Consider the following 27,191-nt stretch of genomic DNA (forward strand, 5'->3'; position numbering starts at 1 on the left):
CTGTTGACGGCGCTGAGGAAAAAGGATATGTGAAGCTCCCGCCACTGGAAGAAGCGGTGGGCGTGCACCCATCTAAGCCGTGCAGAACGTCTTCAGCACTCGCGGATCGTGCATACGTTACTCCGCCGCTGGCCAGGCTGCTTCTGCTTTACACACCATGGCAGTTCTTTTCACGCAATACTCGTTCCCTTATCTCTGAGGGAACCGAGGTTACGTAAGTAGAACCGAGTACGTTCTGCCTTCCCTTCCACATGAGTCAGGTAACAAAACTGACATAAATGTTTTTATTTCACCCCAATGATAGTAATATTTCATACATTTCGCTCATTTTGATCAATATATAATTTTTTTTTTTTTAATTATAAATTTCAAATTTTTCTCTGGACAATTCTTTATGTTTGTATTTGTATTCAACATAATAGGCCTACCTTATTATCTCAATTAAATGTACTGAAATGAGTGACAAAAAAAAAGGATGTTTATTATTTTGGCCTAAAAAATATGCTTGGCTGGTGGATTTTTTCATCTACCAGTCCCTGTGGCAGGTGAGCCAAAAAGTTAATTTCGGACCCTGCTTGCACCCCACCAGCGACGGCACTGTAAACAGGAAATGACAAAATATTTACATACATATTTACAGCAGGTCTATTCGCACGGGATTAGTAGCCTATTACCTGAGGTAATTTTTCCGGACCTTTTTACTGAAGGTAAAAGTCGCTGTAATCTTTACTGACATTGTCCGTAATGATTACTGAGATGGCACATTCAGACGGGACTAAAATCACAGAGAAGCTCTGGTAATTATTACTTTACCCCACCTCTCTATGTTAAACTAGTCCCGCCTGAATAGGGCTAAAGACAGTATCAAAAACGCGGTTTGAAATCGCACCTGTTCTCTACGTCACAAACATGTTGTAACCAATCACATCAACGTTTGGGCAGGCTTCATATCATTCAATACTGCGATAATCATTTGCTGCTATAAGCAGGGGAGTCTGGAGAAGCCAAGTTATCCTGGTATATTTTTCTGTTGTTATGACAAATTGGGTACATTTAGCAATATAACCGGTGAATTATTACGATGTTATGATGAACTATATGCTTTCTCACTGACGTGCTAAGTTGTTCAAAACGTTTCTAAGGATGCTGAGTTTTAGAAGGCAGCTGTCTGACTCAGAGATGGCGAATGGGGAACATGGTTTGTGTAACATTAGCAACATATTATTAGCTGTTTGATAATGTAGTCAAGCAAAAGGCTAATCATAATAATTACCATTATGTGTCCAACATAGAGAGAGATACATAAAACGCATTACCATTCTGATACATCGACTTGCAGACAACCTTGTATAATTTCCACTTCCATTGTGCAGCGTTTACTAGTACTACAGCTAATTTGCATATTCATGATTCCAATACTAGCAAGGGTGTAGAGTTACATTCATCTGTTTTAAAGCATGAATAAATTATTTTCACAGTAAAAACAACATTTAAATATGTCATTTTTGCATCCATGGAATATTTCCATTCCACAAAAGGTTCTTTATTGTGAAAAAAGGTTCCTTAGATTATTATGTTCTTCACACTAAGAACAAAAAAGGTTATTTTAAGAACTGTTCACTGAAAGGTTCTAAACGTTCCAAAAATGGTTCTTCTGTGACATCAATGCAAAAGAAAAGAGTGTTTTTAAGAGTGTAGTCAGTGTTTCACTATATGGTGTTTCACTATATGTTTCACTTTCTTATTATTTGTAGATATTTACACTTTTTCTTTGGTTTCTCTTCATATGTTACTGTTTGGCCTTGGAGAGAGGTATTGAACTGGCTGCACCCACCCACTCATATACAATTCTCTCAAACACTGAGAGAGAGAGAGAGATGGGGGATGGGCGACTTTGAAAACAAGAGGAGGAGAGATGCTGTGAAATACACTCTTGCTATTGGATCGTCTGCATGATTATTATGTATAAGCAGAAGGACACTGTCATGCATCATCTCTATCAGCGCTGACTCTGCAGAGCTTTTATTTTGCCATTTCTGCTTTATTTTATTTTTTGTCTCCTGTTGTAGATCGTACAGTGAGGATGCAGGTAAACACATGAACAAGGACAGAGAGATACAGTGAGAAAAATGCAGCATTCATCAAGGCGTCATCATTATACACTGGACATAACAGTGAATGGAGAATACTGGAGCTGCATGTGCTGCTGTCATTGAATTCAGTCTAAACTGACTTCAAATACAGCGGCTTGAATGGCAGGCACTGAAATATGAAGAGAGCTTTGACCAGGTGTAAACACAATCCCATGCTGCACTGCTCTCAGAATGGACTCAAACGGTGATGGCAAAGAAGAATGGACGGAGGAGCAATGGGAGAAATGGTATGAGCTTATTTTTCTCTATAATATGCAACATTTGTTGTGCTAGGAAAAAATACTGCTTTATTAGTATACATGTGTTTTGATGAGCAGCAGATGCAGCACACATAGTAGATTGTTATTTGTGTTGCATAGCAACATTCATTATGTCAGGGATCATCTATTATTTTTTATGCAATATGTTTTACAGTATTGAAATGGGATTTTTGACCTTTGCCATTTTTTAATTGAAAATTATATAAATCTGTAAGGGCATCATACTATTGTCTTCACCTGCTGTTTTATTTTTATTTTTAAAAAGTCGACTTTGCAATGCAGGTTTTATTTATTTCAGTGTCAGACTGATGCCGTGACAAAAGACTTTTATTTTGAAAGGGGATGAGAATGTGCATGTGCACAGCATGAATCTCACATACAGACACAAGCTGCTTCTGTAATCCTGTTGATACATTTGATGAAGAGCTGTTAGTAAAATATGAATGTTTGTAGTATTAATTCAGTGCAAGCATATATCTACCATGGTGACATTGTCATGTGACCTATGACGTGAGCCACGTCACTGTTCCTGAAAATATTCACCCCTTTTTTCACATTTTATGCTTCACTTCACCCTTATGCTAAAATGCTTAAAATTATTTATTTTTGCACTTCAATCTACAATCCAAATCCTATCATGACAAAGCAAAAATCAGATTTGTAATAAATTTGCTAAATTATTTTTAAAAAATCACATTGGCATAAGTATTTACACCCTTAACGCAGTACTTAGTTGAAGCACCTTTGGCAGCTATTACAGCGTTTTTGGGTATAATTCGATTAGGTCATCTTTAGGCCGGTGCGAGTGGCACAAATGCTTCAGGTCCTGTGCTTTAGGGGCCTCTTTCTTGCAGAGTTTTGTTCTAACCCAAATTAAACGCATGAACCAGCTAATCAAAAGGTGTGTTCGACTTTGGCTTGCGGCTGGATTCGCTCAGCGGGATTTGCAGCTTGCAGTTGAGGGAGGAGTTGAAAACAGAGGCTGTGTTCGAAATCCCTCATTCAATACCCTCATTCACTATTCCCTATACTACAAATAATATAGTCCACTTGAAGGAGTGAATGAAAATGACTGAGTGAATTCGGACACTAATTGCACCTGAAGGGCTGCCACTTTTGCATAGTTTGTGCATACAAGTGCCTGAATGTACTGAAAAGCATTTAACTAAAATGTACTTTGTCATTTCTTTTGAAACTTGTATGTCATGCAGTTAAATATATTTGAAATTACACATTTGTAATGATGAAGCTGCCATTTAGTACATTTAAAAGATATCAATAATGATTTCAAATTTGAAGTAAAACTTTTTAATTTGACATAATTTGCACTTTTAAAAAGTGCACTTAAGTGTGTTAAGTAACAATCATGAAAGTGCACTCTCTTTAAGTACACTTAAGTGGCCTTTTATTTCATTAATATTATATTATATACAAGTAGTTTTTTAAATAGACTTTTAAGATTTGAAGTACACTACAAGTGCTATTCAATACAATTAAGCACACTTCTCTTTCACAAGGGTATATTGTGCAGTACATTTAAAAACAATTAAACAAACTGCCCACTAGTGCCCCTGACCAATAACATTGGTGGTTCTTTCTATAGGCTGACCCATGACATAGGGTTGGATGAATTTGAAGATGAGGACCTGTCTGAAATCACAGAAATGACTGATGAATTTGAATTCAGGGCCAGGCGACACAACTCTGACATCAAGGTGAGAACAGGTCTTGCCTAACGTGTAAAATATTACAGAACAATTTCAAACAACCATGGGAATTACAATGCATCTAGCCTTTGTGTACTTTTGTTCTGATTTTGACTTGTACAGTCTCTTGTTCTTTTGTGTTTTTTTTTCTTTTGTAATGTGCACTACATCATTAGACTTGTAGGTGGCAGTGATCACTGCCAGGTTTATGTCTGTTAGAAATTACACTTTTTTCAAGGTTCAGTTGTTGTACTTGCTGACACATCCAGTTTTTTAAAATATTTTTTTCAGAGTCAGGCACCACAGAGGAAGCAAGCCAGTGTTTAAATATTGCAGCGATCGGAGAAAATGATAGACTCACCTAACAGTTTTAATGCTCTTTTATTAATGTGAGCACCTGTGTGGCCGATGCTCTTGCCTCACACAGTCCAGTGAACCCCCTTCACAAAGTTCCTCGACCTCGAGGGAACAAACAAAGTTCCTGAACCGTCTCGGTGGCCTTCTGACTTGCTGAGGCCGCAGTTGCCCTTCTCATGTAATTGAAACTGGGTTATATGAATGTGAGGTTTGCAGCTCAAGAATTGGTGTGGCTGCATCTGGGTCTGCCAGAGGGCTGGAAGTGCTCGACTGGGGTCCTGGTCCACCCTTCGGGGTAGGCACAACTGTAGAGGAGGCCGGTGCTGGGGCTGTTGCGGCCAGTCTGTCTCAGTGCACGGCCACCTTCCTACCCCTTGGAGGCAACAGCACTTGGTAAACAACTTCTCAGATTCTCTCCAGAACACTGCACGGCCCAACCCATTTGGAATCCAGTTTAGGGCACCTGCCCTTCTTTCTCTGAGGGCTATAAACCGACACCAGCCCTTTTGCTTTCAGGTCATAATTTCGCTTCTGCCGGGTCCCTGCTTTTAACAACTGCTTCCTTGAAAATTATCAGCAGCTTCCAATGAGTCATGAAGCTTTCTAGCATACTCAGGGGCCGGGGGCACAGCAGGCGCATCAGGTGGCCTCCCAAAAGCCATTTCCCCAATGTGCAAGAGGTTGAGTCTTGCACAGCAGATCAGCACACCATTAGGATAAATGGCAAGTGCGTATCCCAATCTTGTTGATGCTTGGCAGACACAATGGCCAGTTGTTCCACCAGTGTCCTGTTAAACCTCTTAACGAGGCCATTACTTTGGGGATGCAAAGGGGTGGTCCTTGTTTTGTGAATCCCTAATTTTTCACACATCAGCGAGAAGACACCCGACTCAAAATTCCGACCTTGATGACTGTGTATGGATTCAGCAACCCCAAATTTGACATGGCTGAACATGCCATCCACCAACGCGTTCACCACTGTCTCAGCCTCTAGGTCAGGCAGTGCGTAAGCCATTTAGTGAAATAATCCATAGCCGACAGCACAAACCTGTTACACTTCTCCGAACATGGAAAAGGGCCCATTACATTCACCCCCACTACAGCCAGCTGTTGCAGGGGAGCGAGGGACTGACATTAGCCATTGGAGAGCTGAATGATCAGTGCGTACAGTGAAAGGTAGCCCACACAGGTAATACTTAAAGTGTCGGACTGCAAAAAGCACTGCAACAAGTTCCCGTCTGGTGACACAGTATTGGCATTCGGCCTTGTTGACCACTTTACTGTAGTAGGCCACAACTCGGTCTCCCCCAACCCCCACCTGAGAGATAATTGCCCCCATACCCACATTAATGGCGTCCGTGTCCAGAATATAGGGCAGTGCGAGGTCAGGGGGGACCAATACAGGGGCTGTGACCAGAGCCTGTTTCAAAGCAGCAAGAGTTTTGACACTCCTCAGTCCAAGTGAAGGACTTATCCTTCTTCAGCAGGCGGAAAAGTGGGTCTGTGATGCTGGAAAAACCATGCACAAACCTCTTGTAATATGAGGCCAACCCAAAAAAACTTTTGAGGTGCTGTGAGGTTGTAGGAGTGGGCCAGTTGCTTACCGCCTGCACCTCTTCCATCGGGTCAATCCCTTGGCCCCCCAGCTTGTGCCCCAAAAATGTCAACTCCCTCCTAAACAAATTACATTTCTCTGGGTGCAGCTTCAAGCCAGATTTGCTTATGCAAATCAGCACACGCCTGAGGGCCTCCAACGAGGTCTGAAATGATCTGCCATATCCAATAACACCCTGTCCATTAACCTGGCAAAAGTGGCTGGTGCATTGCAGAGGCCAAAGCAGAGCACCCTGAACTGCCATAGCCCCCTGCTTGTACAAAAAGCAGTTTGGCATCGGGAGCAAGTGGTACCTGCCAATAACCAGTGCGCAGGTCCAGTGAAGTGAACCATGATGACCCGGTTACGAGGTCCAGTGACTTATCCACACAAGGGATGGGGTATGAGTCCTTCCTGGTGACCCCTATAGTCAACACAAAACCTCCACTGCCCCAAGAATACAAAGGTCCTGGACTGAAGCTACCCACACTGAATGACGTAATGTCTTTCCCCCTACAGTCAGCCCAACCACGCCTTTACCCTTCATTGGCGACAGTTCACCCGTCACTGTGCATAGTCGGACAGTGGTGGCTTCCAGACTGGCATTGGCAGGAACTACCTCTGGTCTAATAACTGTCACAGTTGATCCCGTATCCACCAATGCTAAACATGGAACCCCCTCCACCAAAATTGGCACATGACAAATATCACTAACACATGTTCATCCCATCACAACCACAGACTCCTTTGGCCCACATTCACCCTCCCCTAACAGTCCTTGATCGTTTTCCCTCTGTCCATCTCTTGAGACTCCTGCTGGTGATGACTCATATTGGGGATGAGTGTTGGGGGTCCGCATGGCCCTGATCATTCGGACCCGTCCCAGTTCCCTGGTTACTGGCTAGCTTAGGACACTGACAAACTAAATGTCCAGTCTGCCCACAACCCCAACAAATCCTTGGTCGTGTGCAGGGACGTCAGTAGACCTCACCGATACAATTCGCGCTGTCTCTCGTCCGGCATGCAAGTTCCCCAAACAATTTCCCTCTCCAAAGTCATCTCCAAGGCATCCTGCAGGGTTTGAGAGTGGGCTAGTTGTGTCTGTCTACAGAGCTCCACAGGGGTAAGGACCTATATGAATTGGTCTCTTGCAAGCTCCCCTTGAACTGTCGGTGGCATGAGGGCATATGCTCGCAGAGTCAAATTTTCAATATCATTTGCCAGGACTCCCAGTTGCACTCCTGGCTGCCTGCGTCTATTACTCAGTTCAGAACGCAGGAGCCCTGGCTGCTCAAATTGCCCAAAATGCTATCTCAATGCCCCGACAAGTGCTTTATAATTGTGTCTATCCTCAGAGCATCATCTGTGAGACACATAGCCAATTCAAGAGCTTTGAAAAGCTTCCCAATCAGCTTTATCTGAGAATTTGGTATTTTTTTACTGCCACCGTAGATGCTGCAGTGCGGGTGCCGCCATGTCTGTTTACATTGACAACCAGCGCGGTTCCGTGGGTGCCACCATGTTTGTTTGTTGTCCTCGTGAAAGCTCGGCGGTACTCAGCGGCACTCGGCTCCGGCGTCTGCAGCCATCCTCCTAGTAGCCTCCCTCACACGAGCCTTGTGCAATTCCAGAAAGTCTTCCTCTGTTGCGAATTGATCGGAAGCCCATGCGAAGCGCATAGAGTCTCACGAAACATGCGGCTTGCTTCTGGCTCGGACTTAATCTTTTCTTTAGTCTGCTTCCGCATCGTGTTTCAGGGACAATAACGAGCAATCTCGTATACTAATTGGATTCAAACAGTTAACTTCTGACATCAGTATAGCGATCGGAGAAAATTATAGACTCACTTAACAGTTTTAATGCTCTTAATGTTAATTAATGTGAGCACCTGTGTGGCCGATGCTCTTGCCTCACACAGTCCAGCAAACCTCAAACTTCTGGAACTCCTTTTTCCCAGCCCCTGCCCACACATAACTGTGCAGGCTCGTTCTTCAGAAGAACAGCCCACGCCTTAAAGCCCCACACAACCAGAACACATAACATGCATCTAGATCGCACCTGATATTGAAGTCTTTAGACTTGCTACATGTTATCATTTTTATGTTTTTATTCCACATTCCACAAATGATCCTCTTTACCGATGTTTACATCACTAGATGAATTGTTAACCATATAACTAAAATAAAGTAACTGTCAACTATAACAAAGCATTTAAAGTTGAAAAAAAACATGAATTAAATGGAAATGTGCATAAATACATGCATAATGTCAGGATTTTGTTTTCTTCATTGTGTTTTGGTTTGGTTCTGTTTCCCTGCCATCCTGTTTCCTAGTGTGTGCCAGTCTGCTCCCTTACTACATTCAGACTGTCAGTCCAAATCAGATTTAGAAAGTGTGAATGGCAAAAAATAAAATGAAATGTGATTTTTACAAATCCATTTCGAGCTACATTCATATGATGACAATTGTCATGTTGTAAATAAGACATGTTATAACTAGTTATAATTAATAATCAATATTTAGATCAGCTGTAAGAATTAACTTGATGTAGCAGAATTAATACCACATTTAACTAACCTGTTTGTCTAGTGAACACTAGTGTTAATTGTTTATTAATTCTAAGACATTTTAGGGAAATAACTTTCTTGTACAGGCAAGTACAGTACATTTCTTGTACTACTCAGAGCATATAACCAAAATCGGCATGATTAGGGACTTGGGGACATCTATTTCAGCACAAGGGCTGACCGACCGGGCATGCACACGAGGAACTCGATTCAGGGTTTGCCGTGAGAGGAACTTAACTGAAGAGCAAAGTAGGTGATCGTATCCCCCCTTAGAGGGGAATGGGGCTGCAAGTGAGACACTCAGCTAGCCTTCCCCACATTACCTGTTTGTACCCAACACACAGGAAGAAACTGGCTCCACCCAGAGATTGTAGAACTTCGCAAAGGTATTAGGTGTCACCGAAGATGCAGCTCTGCAGATGTCTGTCAGAGAGGCGCCAATGCCCAGGAGGAAACAACACCCCAACCTCTGTTTGGAGACAGCCTCTCCCTTTTGCTGACCTCCAAAGTAGACAACGAGCTGCTCCGAGCTATTGAAGCTCTGCATGCAGTCCACGTAAACACGCAGTGTGCAAATGAGACACAGCAAAGGAAAGGGCTGGGGAATTCGCCATGGAGGGGCTGTTGTGAGGAGCATAAGGTCCGAAAACCAGGGGCCTCATTTATAACCGTTGCGTACGCACAAAACAGGCCCTGAAAGAGGCGTACACTTAAACATGAAATCATTACTGAGAAGTTACACCATTTTTTTATATTCAATCAATTGAAATATTTGTTGTGGATGCGATGTTTTTGAACACTTTTCCTGTGGCGTGCTGTGTTTTAATGTTTTAACCACAGAGATAATTGCTTTTCATGATAATACCAGATTGTCTGAGAAAATAGTTTCGTGCAAATAATGCCCAAGGCCTATCTGTTTCCATTAAAAATATAAATCAATTAAAAATACAATTTGGCCAGTGGGAAAGATTGCGAAAAACTTTCTCTGAAATGTTTTTTACACTATTTGATTTATGTATTCAAAAACAAGGCAAGATATAGGCAACTACTTGATTTTTATTAATGTAATGTGTCTTGTACCGTTAAACGTTATCACGTGGATAATTTAATCATATGCAAATGATATGCAGATGAGGATCTGCATAGTAAAACTAGGCGTTGTAAGCTCCATATATGGTTATTTCGGGGTGGAGACGCATGTGCGCATAATCTTCCGCTGACTGGGATTTATAAAGTGAATTCTGCGCAGGTTCTGGCGTAAGAACGGTTTTATAAGTCTGAATATTTTTTGCGTACGCCATTTTTGGCTTTCGGGCGCACGTACACTTTTAGTAAGGTTCCTACGCACAGTTTTATAAATGAGACCCCAGGTCCGGGTGGGCCATTAAGGCGCAACCATCAAGACCTGCTCCTCATCCTCCCTGAACTTGCACAGTATCTGTGCCAGCAGACTCACTGGGGGAGAGGCATACATGCATAGGTACCGGGGCCAGCTGTGTGCTAGGGAAAAGAACAACTTCTGGGAGGCAAACGGGTCTACCTGTGTGTGCCCGAATCAACTCCAGATCAGCTGGACAACCTGGGGATGGAGTTTCCATTCTCCCTGAAGCATTAGCTGTCGTGACAGCGTGTCAGCCACACAATTGAGCTTGTCTGGAATGTGAATGCCGCAAAGCAACTTGAGTCGCTTCTGACTCCAAAGGAGGAGATGGTGGGCGAGTTGTGACATGCAACGTGAGCATACCACGCCTTGGTGGTTGATGTGCGCAACCATCGCAGTGTTGTTCTTGCAGATCAGCACGTGCTTGACATGAAGCAATGGTCGAAACCGGCTCAGGGCGAGCAGCACTGCCAGTCTGCCACTGCACTGCAACTCTAGGCAATTGGTTTGCCACTGTAGTTGAGGTCTTGTCCAGGAGCCCGAAGCTGCATGCCCGTTGCACACAGTGCCTCAACCCGTTCTGGAGGCATCTGTTGTAACAACAACATTCCTGGACACTTGTTCTAAGGGCACTCTGGTCCATAGAAAGGCAGGGTGTGACCAGAGGCTGAATGTTCAGTGTGATGACCACACGGAATGTGCCGCAGCACCATGCCCATCTCGGGACTCGGCCTTGAGGCCAGTGCTAAAGCAGTCTCATATGCATCAAACCGAGCAGAGTTACCGCGGCTGTGGATGCCTGATGCCCCAGCAGCCTGTGTTCGCATAACAGATCTCGAGAGTGAGCTAGAATGAGTCTGTCGTCGAGATAGTTCAAGATGCGAATACCCCCCTCCCTCAGTAGGGTAAGGGCAGCCTCCACGACTTTGGTAAAGTGAGGGGAGACAGGGACAGTGGGAAGACAGGGACAGCCCAAAGACGAGGGCCTTGTACTGATATGCCCAACCGCTGAAAGCAAACCGAAGAAACGGTCAGTAAAAGGCCCAAGAGATGGCCCAGAGACTGAGGAAACTGACCTTTTATTGAAAAAGTGGGTAACAGAAATAAACTCTTTTAACTGAAACTGAAGATTCTCCATCCGGCCCTCCTCCAGGGGAAGGAGGGGTGAAATCACCACCTCCTGGTTAAGAGCAGCTCCCTCCATCTCTGGGATGCTTGTCTCAAAGCTGCTTTAAAGGCAGGGTATGCAGGTTTTTTCAAAAAACTTTCTCCCAAATTTGTTTAAACTGACTAAATTGACTCTCGTCTGACTTCTTGCTTTATCCAAAGACTTTTTGGTCATAGCCTTTTCGAATACTGTCTTCCTTTTTTTGCCTTGTTTGCCTTCGCTGACTGTATATGCAGGTACTGGGAATTTTGACTGCTCTTTCTCTGCCATAATTGTGATTCTTCCTAGCTTCCGTGCCTCTTCGCCTCCTCGAGTCAAACGGGTGCGCGCATGTGGGCTTGTGGGTTGATGTCTCCGGTCGCTCCTGAACTGATGTAGACACCACAGGGGAACGCCCTAGGCAATGAGCAGACTGCGGGCCAGCCCATGGTTGCCTGGTGGCGGTGGTATAATGCTGGGATATGCTTTATTGCCTCACTCTGTATCTGGACTGCTGAGAATTGTTGGGCAAGGACCTCGACAGTCTCATCAAAGAGGCTGGCCTGGGAGATGGGGGCCTCAAGAAAGCAAACTTTGTTGGCATCCTTCATCTATGCCAGGCACAGCCAGAGATGGTGCTCCTGCACCACCAAGGTGGACATCGTCTGGTCAAGGGCCCGGGCTTTGACTTCCGTTGCCCAGAATGCAAGGTCAGTCGCCGTACGCAGTTCCTGCATCAACCCCGGCTCAGAACTATCCTCATGCAGCTCTTTGAGAGCTTTTGCCTGATGGACCTGCAGGATGGCCATGGCATGCAAGGCGGAGGGCGGCCTGCCCAGCGGCACTGAGGAGGCCGGGTGATTCTGCCAGGTGGCAGCACTTTGTGGACATAAATGCACCGCAATTGCACACTCCACCTGTGGAATCTCCATGTAACCCTTGGGAACCCCAAGGGTAGTGAGAAAGGAGGAAGCTGCAGAGTGGTTTCGGGCAGTAAAAGGTGCCTTCCATGACTTGTAATCCTCCATGCATCTCCGGGAAGAAATGCACTGGGGCGGAACGTGGCTGTGAACCGTGTTCTGCACCCAGGAACCCATCAACCAACTGCAAGTGCTCCGGACAAGGTGGAGGGTTTCACTTGAGTCCGATGCCCGTGGTGGACCGGACAAGCATGGCCGTCAACTCTGAATCTGATTCAGCATGAGCAATCACCCCTGAAGGGGGAAATGAGAGCATGAACCATCCACAAATGCATTCCCAGCATGCTCTCGGCCCAGACATGTGAGACAGCAATAGTTGGCCGTCAGAGGAAGCCAGGAAACGACCGCATCCAGAAACACACAGACGGAAAGATATCTTTAAAAAGACGCTCGCTTTTCATTTGTCAGTCAAAAATAGTCGATCTCCGAATGAACTGACTGAATTTTAGTATTGTTTCTTATATGAGGATCCTTTTTCAAATACAAGGTCAATATTGATTTTCACTAACAACAAACAACAAATTATCCATGAATTTATATGGAACTAAGCTTTAGGAGCTTCACATCTTTACTCTCCTCCCTGTTACGTTGCATTCGGAGATCGACTATTTTGATGCTATCGTGCCCCTAGCACTCCCATTCAAAAGGCAATTTGACCGAAAACGAAAATACGGTAAATCTTAAAAGTGCCATCACTTTATGCTTTTAAACGAAAGTTTGCCTTGGGTAGATTCACAAAAAGACCCTAGGTTGCATTTTGGCAAGAGTTACGCTTTAACCGTGCAAAGGTTCTTTTAAGATGGCGAAACACCACTGGATGCGCCCTCATACCAGCAGTGAGATCTCCTTTCGAACAAGCTCTCTTAGATTGGAAATTCAGCTCTTTCAGTCAGGAAACAAGCTCTTTGTCAAGATAGGATATTGGAAGAGCGCGATCACTGTACGCAACCGCTCGGCTACGAAGCAAAAATGAGCGACCTGGCCTTATATACCCTTATGTCCGGGTAGGAGTGAATCGGTATTCAAATCTCACTGGTCAATATCCATTGGCTCATTTTGTTACCACTTAAAGTTGATTGGGCTCCCAAGTAAGACCTCAATATATCAGTATTGACATAACGTTGAACATGACTGACTGAATGGGAACAGGGAATCAGGTGACAAAAACAGAAAGTATGACAAATTCTAAAATAAAAGTCATGAAAAAATTAACTGGAAAAAATAAACAAGAACAAATGTGACAACATGCAGGTTTTTCTGTTTAGTTTTTTAAATAATTGCGATGTAAAAACATATGAACACAATGGGCCCTATTTTAACGATCTGAAACGCAAGTGTCAAAGCGCAAAGCGCAAGTAACTTTGTGGGCGGGTCTTGGGCGCTGTTGCTATTTTCCCGGTGGAATAAATGACTCTTGCGCCTGGCGCAAATCTAAAAGGGGTTGGTCTGAAGTAGCTTCATTATTCATAGGTGTGCTTTGGGCGTAACGTGAAATAAACCAATCAGAGCGACATCTCACATTCCCTTTAAGAGCAGGCGCGCTTGTTCTAAAGCGGATTCCTATTATAACGGCGGATTTGCCAGGCGCACGACAGGAGCGGTTCAAGGCCGAGGAGACCTACGTTTTCGTCAGGGACGTTGGGGATGGAGAAACACACCCAAATTAACTTCGGTTTAACAGGCGTATGATAATTTGGGTAAATGTGTAAGCTAGATGTATGCTTTTATAATAAAATGTCTATCTATCTATCTATCTATCTATCTATCTATCTATCTATCTATCGTAATAATGTATGATTTGCAAAAATAACTGCTGCGTCTGTGTGTAGATGAGAGAATCAAAGTGTATGCGCGTTGTGCACACGCTACATTGATTAAGGCCAAGCATGCGCCCTTAAAATAGCATATGAGTAACATGCGCAACGCGCCACTGACTTTAAACAGTTTTTTTTTCGGTCAGTGGTGCAATTGTTTTCTAAACCTGTAAAATAGCATGAGGGAACGTTTGCGCCGGAACACGCCTCCTCTTTGCGCTGAACCGCCCCGGGGAGCGCAAGTGTATTCTTAGTTAACCGACGTGCGTCTGTGGAGGAAAAAGTCTGCTTTGCGCGAGTGCAAAATAGGAATGATACATGCGTCGGTGTACAAAGTCAATTGCGCTTGGTGCAAGATAGGGCCCAATAAGTGCATTGAATCAAATTATTAATTTAAATGTTAGTACATAGTAGTTAAATACACTTAATATAAAGTGGGACCCTGATAAAAGCTGTATATTATTATGTCTTTGTTGAATGTACACTTTTCATATTTTCACTCCACATGATTTTTTTCACAGCAGTTACTTTTATAATATCATCTCTAAATCAAAATCTGTACAAATCTTGCAAACTTTTGCATATAACTGGAGCTGAAAGCATGTGTCTCATTGTAATGCAGTGAGTAAACACCAACATGAATAGTCTTTGTCCGAAACCCCTCCCCCTGTCTCTTGTTCTCGTGGCTTAGCCGGCACCAAAAATGCCAAAGTCTGATGTCATTGCTTGCTCTAATGGTTGGGTCAGTGGCCCTCATCTCCCCTCTTGCCTTTTCATTCACTCTCTTCTCTGATTGACAGTCGATCTTTCCAATCCCTGCAGGACCATGTGATTCAAGCACCCAATAGTGGCTTGGACAAGGTGGAGGCAGGCGCAGTGGGTCAGATCCAGGCAGAGACACATCCTTTACATCTTACTGATGCTGTCGATAGGAGCCAAAGAGTGGCTTGTCGATACGACAGCAAAGCATCTATGGATTCTGCTGTTCCTTTCACCATGGATACCTACCGTCCAAAAAGACCGACCACTCTCAACTTATTCCCACAGGTGCCCAGGACTCAGGTAATAAACAGTATGTAAAGATATGACTGTTGGTACACTGCAGGTGCATATTCTCTTATGAGCCAAGGGAAGCAGTGCCTCCTAAACAATTTAAGAAAAGAAAAGAATTGACAGTGATAGCATCCAATAGCAACGCCAAACGCCCTCTAAAGTTTCAGAGGGAGGTAGCATCTCTTTTGAGCTCATCGTGTTCTAATACAACAAATTGAGCTGATAGAGCGTGGTGTCTGGTGTGATAATACACTTTCAAAAAGTCAAGTGAGAAGAGGTGATGCCTGAGTGCATTGCGATATGATTGACTCATTACACTCTCAATGCAATAGTGCTCGCCTATCAATCTTGCTACAGGTCAGCACAAATTGGTCAAAGGTGTGTAAATGGATTGACTAATTTAACGTATCAGTTCTGTCATCATCACGTTCTTTCACATTTAAATCTAAATTAACTTGAAATGACTATGCTTTTAGTAATTAATCAGTTCAGTTAATTTAAAACTGCACCTCTGTGTCTGATCATCATGACATTTTGCAGAATTTACCAAGGATTTGTTCACTAATGATCAGAACTGAATTTGAACTGTGTGTGTGTGTGTCCTGGTAAACACTACATTATGTGGACAAAATATTACTGGCAATATCCTAAATTCTTGTTCTTGTGGGGAAATGTTTTGGTCTCCATTAGGAAAACAGCTAAGTGTCATACTAAGTGATGTTTTTTTGAAAAATGTAAAAGTGCAGAATGTTTTCTGTGATGGGTAGGTTTAGGGGTAGAGTTAGTGTAAGGGGATAGAATATACAGTTTATACAGTATAAAAATCATGTCTATGCAAAGTCCCCATAAAACATGAAAACACAACACAACTTTGGGCTTGTTTTCCATAAATGTCCTCTTTCTAGAATACAGTCATGTGTTTGGGCTTGTTAGTGCTTGGCCCCCATTGAACAAAGTATTACCACTTCATTGTTATTTAGAGGGGTTGATGACGTTCCTTTGTTATTATCTGTTTGAATAAACACTGAGTGAGCACTCTCACCAGAACACAAGCAGGAATGCTGAAAGGGAAACAGTGTTTGCCTCTGACATTTGCTTATTTTGTTTTGTCAGAACCAGTTGGTTATTTTTTTTAGGAAAATAAGTAGTGAACACAGTTAGAGCAAAAACGGCAAAGTAAAAGTACAGCGTTTAAAATAAATCCTAAATAAAGTACAACTCCTGAGAAAAGCTACTTAATTACCCTCTTAAAAAGTTCTTAATTGGCTTTGATGGTTCCATGAAGAGCCTTTAACATCCATGGAACCTTTTCAATCCACAAAATTTTCTTTATAGTAGGGTTGTCACGATACCACAAACATATCTTACGATTCTACACCAGCTGAAGTATCACGATACCAAGTATTATCACGATGACGTGCAATATTGTGTTAAGTCATAATTCAACTCTACAAAATGGACCAAATTTTCATAAATACATAGGTGTAAATAAAACTATTAGACTAGATTTTCCTCTGAATACTTTAATACTGAGAATGATTAACTGATTGTTACCAATCAAATGAAATCAGTGTAAACCAAATCCATTTTAACACTGCAGAAGTGGCACAGAAACTGCATCTGAAGGTAGGCTACATTTACAGTAGATGGATTTACACTGACAGTTGACTGCTCAGAGCTGGTAATAATGCATCTATACTGCAATTACTATTGTATAAATAATGTTATGAGATTAATGTTTTAAATTCTGGAAATAGAAATATGAAATGTTGAAAAAGGGCCTACTTTTAAATGGGAAACTAAACCTGCCAGTAGGTGGCAGCAAGTCTTAATGATTGAGTCACATGAATCGTTCATTCAAACGCTTCATTCAAAATGGCTGATTCATTTAGGAACGAATTACTCATTAAATCATTGATTCGCACCATTTGCTCAAAAACACGGATGCATTCAGAAACGAAAAACAGTTCTGCTTTGTTTAGAACTTTTCATTGGTGAAATAAGCGAAAACAACAATATTGACAATGTTGTGTCTTAACTGTCATTTAATAATAACTTTTTGCTTATTTGAACTGTTGTGTAAAATCACATTTGCAATCCTGTTGATATTCGGGAAAACAACACTCTGTCATATTGTCAAATAGCACACGTACATCACAGAGACATCTATTTGATGTGCGTGTTTACATCTGAAAGACGTATTTTTTAGAGTGTTTGCTCATCTGCAATACGTCATATAGGACGTTTCCTGTCAGATTTAGAAAATGTCTTTCAGATGTTTATGATTTAGAATGTATGTAAAACTGACATCTTAAAGACGTCTATCAGATGTTAGTAAACAGCAGATGCTTTCCAGATGAAGGGATCTTTAACAGACATCTTGCAGATGTACATGTGCTATATGTTATAAATATATATATTTTTTAAAAACAAGAAGCATATTTTGCCCCCATATATTGATATCTTGAAATATCCGACTCTAACTGGAGGACAGTATATTATAGCATATAAATTCATTGATAATGTTAAAATCACATTGTAAGGACTCAAATGATTGATAAGAACTGATTGTAAATGCTGTAAGGAATTAATTGCATTCGTCATCACAAAAAAATTATTCTAGAAACAAACCATTAAACCTGTTCCAGAAGTGATCAAATGAGCGATTTAAATAGAGTAACCTCAGCTCATACTACTGCTGTGGTTCAACCATTTTAAAACTACAGTGGCATACGTTTTAGTATCATGACACTACTGTGGAAAGGTTTTTTTGATTTTTAAAGTGGTTCTCTGAGGAACCAAAATGGTTCTTCTATGGCTTTGCTGCAAAAAACAAAACAAAAAAAAAACTTATTTTTAAGAGTGTATTGTAATGAGTATATGTAATCTGTTACTTTACACCTCTGCTTTTATCAATGGTGGAGAAATGATTTAAAGATCATGGTCTGTGTGGGGAATGTTAATATGGGTCCGTATGGACAAAAAGAGTGGGCATTATTGTAAGTCTAAGAGGTATTGAGAGTGAGAAAGAATCTGAGAAAGAGAGGGAGGTCTTTTGGAGTCCATTAAAAAGACTTGGTTTTAAATGCAACACATTAACAGAACGCTCTTGTATTATTTAACTTCATTCAGGTGTTTTATTTAGCTGTAAGTGTTCAGGGTACAGTACCCAGTGCATCTGGTTATTCCATGCATACAAAAACATTTGCATGCTAGGAACAGTTTACATACACTATATTGAAAGGCCACTATGAAAGTATGCTATAGCTTATCTGTTGCATCTCATCAACAGGACACTTTAAACAACAACTCATTTGCGAAGAAGTACAGCTGGCAACAGAAAATCTCTCAGACCTTGCCGCCGCTTAAAACAGGTGAGTGTAGAGATCTTTGTTTACGGTGTAAGCACTTATTAAGTCTTAGTTGGGAAGTTGGCGTGACATCATTACAGTGACAACAATGTTCTCCACTTAAAACGAGGCTACACTAGAAATCACATACTTCCCTACTATAAAGTAGGTGAAAAACAGTATGTGACAAAAGAAGTAGGCCTATGTCCGAATTCACAGTACTCATTAATGAGTAGGCAAAAAGTACCCGGATGATCTACATCTTCCGGCGAGATTCTGAAGTGTGCAGACGATGGACACTTTACTATCCCATGAGGCCAAGGGAGAGGATTTGTGAATGGCAGTGAAGTGATGTAATAATTACTTATTGAAAATAATTTCGGACGCAGCCCAAGTTATTTTATGAGAAAATGAAGTGCACTTGTAGTGTACTTCAAATCTTTAAAGTATATATTTTAAACTGTATTTCAGATAATGTAATATTAATTAAATTAAATGAACACACTTATGCACACTTTTAAAAAGTGCACTTTGTAATATGAATTGAAAGTTTTAATTTAACCACATTTTAAATCATAATGTTTTAATTATCCTGTGTTGTGATTTGAAAGACCTTATTTTGATGTGTTGACTAACATACTAAAGCACATGTATAATTTTATCTATAGTATGTTATTTGATTTATTTTGATTTACACTATTTGATAGTTAATATATATTTTAAATATGCTACATAGCAACTTGCAACCGATTTCAGTAATAAGTCAATTTTGTGAGTAATTTGACAGATTATGAGCTAGCTCATTTCATGCCAAACTTCCCTAGCTCTGTTGTCTCAGTGACAAAAGGGCATCAATGTTTTGCTGCCAACTATGGTCATGCGAATTTGATTTAGTCTAGTCATCTACAAAAACATGTTTGCATGAGCAGTCTCGCCAAACAATGGGTCTCACAGGCGTACCTAACTTGTTGGTCCATCTTTCTGTTTCAATAACAAAACAAGCCATCCATCAGAATGTTAGTAGCCTACACTTTTATCACTGATCTCTGATTATATTTTTACTAATTAAAGTGCACTGCCATATATTTATGTGTGTGTGTGTTCTTGTGTATATGGTTTATAAGGACACAAATGTGTATAATGACAAGAAGTGTCCTCGTAAACCAAATGGCTTAAAAACATATACTAAACAGTTTTTTTAAAATAAAAAGTATAAAAATCATTACACCTATATGGAGAGTCCCCGTAAACCACATACAAGTGTGTGTGTGTGCATGCATTATATGGAAGCTTGTTTCTGCCTCGGATTAGAAAAAAGGTAATAACTTTTTATTTAACAATTCAGACATAATTCTCACAATTGTAAGTTTATATCTCGCAATTTCCAGTTATAGCTAAATATGTAAGTTCACATCTCACAAATTCGGAATTCTGCGTTTATATCTCGCAATTCTGTTGGTGTTGTTGTCTGAATTGTGAGATAAAAAGTCACAATTACCTTTTTTCTTTGTTATATACCGTGGCAGAAGCAAGCTTCCGTAGCATTGACTCTATTGGTAATCTATCAATTCACTTTTTTTGTGTTTGATCCTGCTGCAACCAGGTGAACTGACTCCATCTCGTGAACACACATGTCTAAGCGATGAGGAGAAGCACCAACCAGGCAGCGGTCGGAAAGACTGTGGCACATCTACTGACAAGCCCAAACACACTCAAGCTCCTGCTCCTTCTGCTGTACTATCTGTCCCATGTAAAGCCAGAGATGTACACAGAGAACTGGGTCACTGCGAAAAGATCCGTTATCATACGGACGTTCGGCTCGAGCCCACAGAGGAGATCTATCTGACACCAATACAGCGTTGCACCGAGGCTCTGCAGAGTGAGAAACCGCCAGCGCTTTCCCAGGTCACCGCAGTCAGCTCCGACAATGAAGCCCCCCCTCCATACCATGAGCAGGATCTGCAACCCCCTTCCTATTTTTCTTGTGTGAATGCTTTGGCCGCTGACAGTAGCGGTGAAGAAGTAACTGGAGCAGAAGATCTGTGTTATAGAGACTGCGGTGCTGGCGAGGATCATGCCCATCGCGAGAGCTTGTCGGGAACGCTGAAAACTTCCATGAGCAACTCAGACGCAAGTGGACTTTCGTACGATTCGGTCAAATACACACTGGTCGTGGATGAGCACGATCAGCTGGAACTAGTCAGTTTAAGAGAGTGTTATCGTGGCTACAGCGATGACAGTGATTCGGCCACCATCTATGATAATTGTGTTTCCTCTCCATATGAGTCGGCTCTTGAGAAAGAGTACGAGGAGGATGAGAATGAAGACAAAGGAAGAAAACGAAGTGGGATCAAAGCTTCAACGTGTCTGTCAGAGGACTCTACCCCTGAGGCCGACATGCCATTTTCTCGAAAATTTGTTAACGTTTTCATGAATGGCTGCTCACGCTCCTCCAGTAAGTGCTATGCTTTTATATTGTTTTTAGCATTTGTACACTATTGGTCCAAATTTTTGAATAATAAAGATGATCACATTAAAAAAGATTTGTATTTTAAATACATCAAATATTCCTAAAAAAAATCATGGTTTCCACAAACATGTTAAGCAAAAAAAAAAAAAAGTATAAGATTAATACCTGAGCACTAATAATAGGATTAATAATAGGACCAAACGTAATGAAAAAGAGTAATGATGCAGAAAATTAAACTTTGCATCATGTATACATTTTTAAATAAATGCAAATAGAAAACAGTTATTTTAAATGGTAATAATATTTCACAATATTACTGTTTACTGTATTTTGATCAAGTAAACGCAGCCTTGGTGAGCATAAGAGACTTCTTTCAAAAACAAAAAATCTGAATTATTCCAAACTTTTGACCAGTTGTGTTTATTTTTCTGTTTCAATCAAATCTAGATAAATAAAAGAAATAACAAAAAACTATTTTCTTATCTACATTTGACAGAGTTTCTGCATGTTTTGCTGATTGAATGATGATGTTAATGTTTGTAACATATTAAGAGTAGACTTCATTACTCCAATGTTGGTCCTATTATTACTCCTATTATTAATGCTCAGGTATTAATAATTATTAAAATTGCTACACATTCATTTAATTCAGAATTTTGCACACGCAAGTTGAAAGGCATTTGGTTGTGGATAGTAAAACATATCTGCAACATTTATCAAGTTCATGAATAATAATGTGCATGCATGGGTTAATCATTTTGAGACTAAATTCATCCCACGGAAACTCAACTTAAAGTATATAGAAATGAACTGAAAACCAATAGACCAGTACGACCATAAGAATGTACTGTACTGATTTTGTGAAAGGGTTTGTATCATAGGCGTTTTGCTTATGTCTTTAGGTACAGAATCTTTTGGCTTGTTTTCCTGCATGATTAATGGAGAGGAGAGGGACCAGACACACAGATCCGTCTACAGGTGAAACAGATCGGACACCACTATCAAAAATTGCACACGTGTAACTGTTAAAAGCATTTGTATTTTTAGATCAAAGTCCTGAATGAATGCATGGCCAGTGGATACGGGGTCATTCTCAGAAAATGGCTCCATTTGTGACTCATCATTTTCAATGGCAATGAACAAAATTTTCAAGAATGCGAATTCCTAAATATGAATTGAATAAAGCTTAGCAAAATATGAGCATTTGGTTATGTTTTATGATGTGCGTTATTTCAGCCCCATCAGTCTGTTTTTTCATAAAAAAAAAAATAATAATAAAAAAATCTATTTATTTCCACATTTATATTGAAGGAAATTCTGATCATAAGCTACACTTACATGTCTAAACCACATCTGTTTGTCACGCTTAAATTTGATTTTCAAAAGATAAAACCATTACTTTTAAACATGTAAATGGGGAAATTATTCAATAACGCTTCCTTGCTACCCAAATTTATCAGTGATTATTAGTGGGGGCATGCAGATTGGTTGATAGGACAAAATAAATATCTAGAAATGATAAATATTTGCACTACACCCTAAGCATACAAAGTTAAATATGCAAACAAGATTAGTATCTAGTTAATTATATCAGTAGTAAGTCAATGAGACACAAACAAGACACACATCTGACCATCTGAGAACTGACCAAAGATTCCTCACCTCATGGATGTGTTTTTCCCAGATTTGTCCCTCGTCACGACGATGAGCTGGAGCTGGAGGTCAACGACCCTCTGCTGGTGGAGGTGCAGGATGAGGATTACTGGTATGAGGGATACAACATGAGAACAGGAGAACGGGGGATCTTTCCTGCCTATTACGCCACTGAGGTCTTTAAGGAGCAACAGCTTTCTTTAAATGGTAAGAGTTGGAGATTAAGATGGCATGTCCTCCATTCCCCATCTATGAAAAGATTTCACTTCATAAAAGGGCTGGAGTTAAGAGTACAATATCAGTCAAAAGTTTTAAAAAGGTTATATATATATATATATATATATATATATATATATGAACTTTTTTGAATGAAGTCTCATCTGCTCGCCAAGGCTGCATTTTGCAAAATAAGGTAAAATAGTAATATTGTGAAATATTATTATAATTTAAAAGAACTGTTACTTTTAACATATTTAAATATTCCTGTGATCCAAAGCTGAATTTTTATGGAGTTTTCTTTGTGTCTTTTTTATACAATCAAACATACTGCGTTTGAGAGTAAAACAAATTATTTTGTAATTAAAAAAATTAAAAGACTGCAAAAAAGTCTTTGGCTCAAAAATAAAGAAGTTGATAACAAAATTATTTGCAGTGCATGTAAATCTTTGAAAACCTTTATTTTTCTTTGTGCATTTCGAACACTTTTCATCACAAACGCACAAATTTTGTCTTTTTTGCGGGTCTAATCTTTTGCTTGCAAGTTGAAAAGTTTTCCTTGCGAGTTGAAAAGTTTTGCTTGCGAATGAAGCTGTGTCTCAGTGGGTGTCTCAGCAGGAATAAATTACATTTTAAAAGATATCCCAAATAGAAAATAGTTTTTTATTTATTCTTATTTTTTATTTATTTATTTTTTAATGATATTTCACAATATTATTGTTTTTATTTTATTTTTATTAAAATAATTGCAGCCTTTTAAAAACATGAGAAAATAATCTTAATTATTACAAACTTTTGGCCGGTAGTGTTTGAATCCACAGTGTTTTAATTGCTTAATCCTAACTGTTTATATGCTCTTTAATCTCTGTCTTGTTCTCATTAGCAAAAAGTACTGAATGGATGGAAAAATATACAATGAAATTCCTTGGCTCGGTTCAAGTACAGAACCATAAAGGCAGTGATGTTCTCTGTGCAGCTATGCAAAAGGTTTGTATAAGATTTATATAAAATTTCATTCACTGAAAAACAAATGAAGTGATGGAATTAGATGAGTTGAGCATATGGTAAAACATCCTCTAAGGGTACGTTTACATGACAACGATGTACTTAGAATGGAAAAGGTTTTCTTTTGCGTTTTTAACGTAGCCTACATATGACAACGTTGTCAAAACGATGTCACATTGTAAAGAAACATTACCTATAGACTGAACACAATGCGCATGACGTCACCATTTTCACAGATTCGCATTTTTGTAGTTTACTATAAAATGATAACAGTATAATTTTCAAAAACTTGCACTTTGAAACCTGTTTTCAAAAGATTGCTAAATCTTCTTTATTAGGGGTTTACGTGACACTGTTTTCAACTAAAATATTTGTATGGGTTTTGGCCTTTCTTTTACTCGACAACGGCATTTTAGGAGCCTTCAAAGTGCAAGTTTCTTAAAACGATACCTTTGTCAATTATCATCTCCGTGTGAACGTTAAAAACGCGAATTTGTGAAAACCATGACGTCATACGCATGCGTATTATGTGTTCAGTCTGCAGGCGTGTACTGTTTCTTTGCAAAGTGACATTGCCAACTACTGGCCTGGGATGAAGAATACACCGGGTTTTGGCGTTTTCGCGGATCCGTGTGGACGGATATAATTTTGACAACGTCGTCTGAACACGAAAAACGCAACGGTTTTAGTCCATCGTAGTTGTTTAAATGTCCCCTTGCTTCTTCATGATTGATTCCAGATTGCGATGAACAGGAGACTGACTGTACATTACAATCCACCGTCATCCTGCATCCTGGAGATAAACGTGAAGGGACTGAAACTCACAGTGCAGGATGATTTCGACATGGTAAAACCACAATCAAGAACATTTGGTTTATGATCGCCTTTAAGCGCGTTTTTGTAAACATCATAACATTCTGCTTTTTAAAGTTCAAGACTTTCCAAGAAAGTGAGTAATGAAGAGTAATACTGTTGTTGACTGTTTAGTCAATGAAATGCACAGTAACAGTAGCCTACCCATGGACTCGGCTAGAAAAGCAGAACCAAACTGATTTGAATTTTATTCCATTCCATATAATTACGTGTAGCTAGAAAAGACATGGGAATTAATTGGTGAAAAGGCGTGTGGGACCCATATAGAACTGAAGCCATTTCAGCATGTGTGTAGGGTTATAGGTTTGTGGACATGCAATATAATCGTTTTATAAATTTGTTTCCACAGAGTAGCCAATATAGTCACTTTTTCCATTTGAAAAATGTCTCATTCTGTGGCTACCATCCCAGGAACAAGAAGTAAGTCAATCATTTACCTACATCCTTTGAATTCTCACTGACAATGATGATGGTTTTCTTATTAATATATTGCATACACTACTGTTCAAAAGTTTTGGGGTCAGTAAGGTTTTTCTTCTTCAATTGATTAAACATTCAATTGATTAAAAGCAATAGTAAAAATATTTATAATGTGACAAAAGATTTATATCTCAAATAAATGCTGTTCTTATGAACTTTCTTTTCATCTAAGTATCCTGAATAAAATGTATCAGTTTCCACATAAAAATGTATGAAGCAACTGTTTTTAACATTGATAATAATCAGAAATGTTTCTTGAGCAGTAAATCCGCATATCAGAATGATTTCTGAAGGATCATGTGACACTGAAGACTGGAGTATTGATGCTGAAAAATCAGCTTTGCATCACAGGAATAAATTGCATTATACAATATATTCACATAGAAAACAGTCATTTTAAATTGTAATAATATTTCACTATTTTTACTGTATTTTTGACCAAATAAATGCAGCCTTGGTGAGCATACGTTTCATTTAAAATCTTACCGAACTCAAACTTTTGACCCGTAGTTAATGCATTTGCTCTGTGTGTTTTTTTTACCAGTCAGTCTATTATCATATGGTACGGTATCTCTGCAGGTATTTTGGCTTTATTACAAAACATCCCGCCGATGAGAGATTCGCCTGTCACGTCTTTGTGTCTGAGAACTCCACTAAACCCCTTGCAGAGTCTGTGAGGTCAGTTTTATTTTCCTTTCCTACATGTTCCTTCTTCTACGACTCGATTTGTTTAATAGTCACAGTATATTCTCTGTCTTCACTCACAGGAAAGCATTCCACTTGTACTATAAAGAGTTTGTGGAGGTCTCGTGTCCAACAGAAGACATTTACTTGGAATAATCTCTGATTAAAATGAGCTGCACAGCAATGTATAAAACAGCTATGCTAAATGAATATATGAGAAATAATAATATGTGTATATAAACAAAGACTAATATATCTGACAAAAAGGACCAAACAAGATGAAGAGACTGACGGTTGTAAGGTGATGCACACGACTTGATATTGTGTTGGAATTCGTCAGACGACGAAAAATTGTACAGTATAAAAGGCTGAAATTATTTTCATGGATGTTGAGGATTTTGGATGCTCTGGATGAGTGTTTCCCAGCTAACAGGGAACGTTCTCAGAACGTTCTGGCAAGGTTCTCTCAAAGTTATGAACAAACGTCCTTTCAGTAACATTAATAGAATGTTCGTTCAAAGTTATCTGGTCTTTAATAATGTTCTCAAAATGGCAACATAAAAACATTAGCTATACATCATTCATGGGCCTTCGTCTAACATTTCTTTTAAAAGTTACTACTACTGTTCAGAGAACATTCAAAAGTAACGTTCCCATGTTTGCAAAATGGAAAGTTCCCTTAACGTTAGCATAACCAAGAAAAAATGTTTTCAAAACGCAGAATGTTCAGAAATGACGTTTTCATAGCTTAATGTGAACGTTAGCAAAAGGTTCTTAGAACATGTTTTTGTTAGCTGGGTTTCATCCGTTGCTCTGCTCTTGCTGCTGCGCTGTGGTTCTGTGTTGGCTTCAGGCTAAATAGAGAATATTTTTTCATAGCACAAAATACAGACTATACATTCAAAGTATAACAAATCTTCCATTTCAGCTGTTTGTGATGTCTTGATGTCTGCTGCATTTTACAGGTATACCAGCATTATTCCTTCCTAAAATCTGCCTGTAAAGTGGTTCATAATTTGAAATGGCAAAATAGGGCTCATCAACTTGTTACCTAGTTAGTCACCAAATAATAGGCATATCCATGAACGGTATATGGCAATTTGATCATATTAACAGAAGTCATTAACAGTTTTCGAAAATGTTTTAGGAGTTTCAGTATTCTTTTTTGATCATCCACTCATAAATTCAATGAAAATAGTTAACATAATAATAATAAACTGCAGTGCCATGGGGTTCCTGTTAAAGCTTGAGTGACTATGAAGGTAATTGACGTTGGAAGAGATATTTTGGCTTGCCTTCTGTTTGAGGTCGACACATGCCCTTTATTTGAAAAAAACAAAACAACACAAAAACTCCTGAGGTATTTCTTGTAAAAGCAAGACCTTATTACATTAATATGAACAAATTATGTACGAATGATGTGCTCATTAAAGACTTGTTCAACAAGA

General features: G+C 39.9%; 1 protein-coding gene across 1 annotated transcript; it reads left to right on the forward strand.

The window, feature by feature from the left end:
- The first annotated feature begins 1,958 nt into the window (after positions 1–1,958).
- Positions 1,959–27,184, forward strand: mapk8ip1b (mitogen-activated protein kinase 8 interacting protein 1b). The gene is made up of 12 exons (XM_084406021.1): positions 1,959–2,380; positions 4,017–4,128; positions 14,782–15,021; positions 18,305–18,386; positions 19,966–20,817; positions 21,735–21,810; positions 22,517–22,692; positions 23,585–23,688; positions 24,446–24,553; positions 24,929–24,999; positions 25,639–25,737; positions 25,827–27,184. The coding sequence occupies exons 1-12, from the start codon at positions 2,325–2,327 to the stop codon at positions 25,897–25,899; spliced, it is 2,049 nt and encodes a 682-aa protein (XP_084262147.1). The 5' UTR covers positions 1,959–2,324; the 3' UTR covers positions 25,900–27,184.
- Positions 27,185–27,191: the final 7 nt, after the last annotated feature.

The sequence above is a fragment of the Rutilus rutilus genome (genome assembly GCF_951802725.1).
Source record: "Rutilus rutilus genome assembly, chromosome: 3".
Classification (NCBI taxonomy): domain Eukaryota; kingdom Metazoa; phylum Chordata; class Actinopteri; order Cypriniformes; family Leuciscidae; genus Rutilus; species Rutilus rutilus.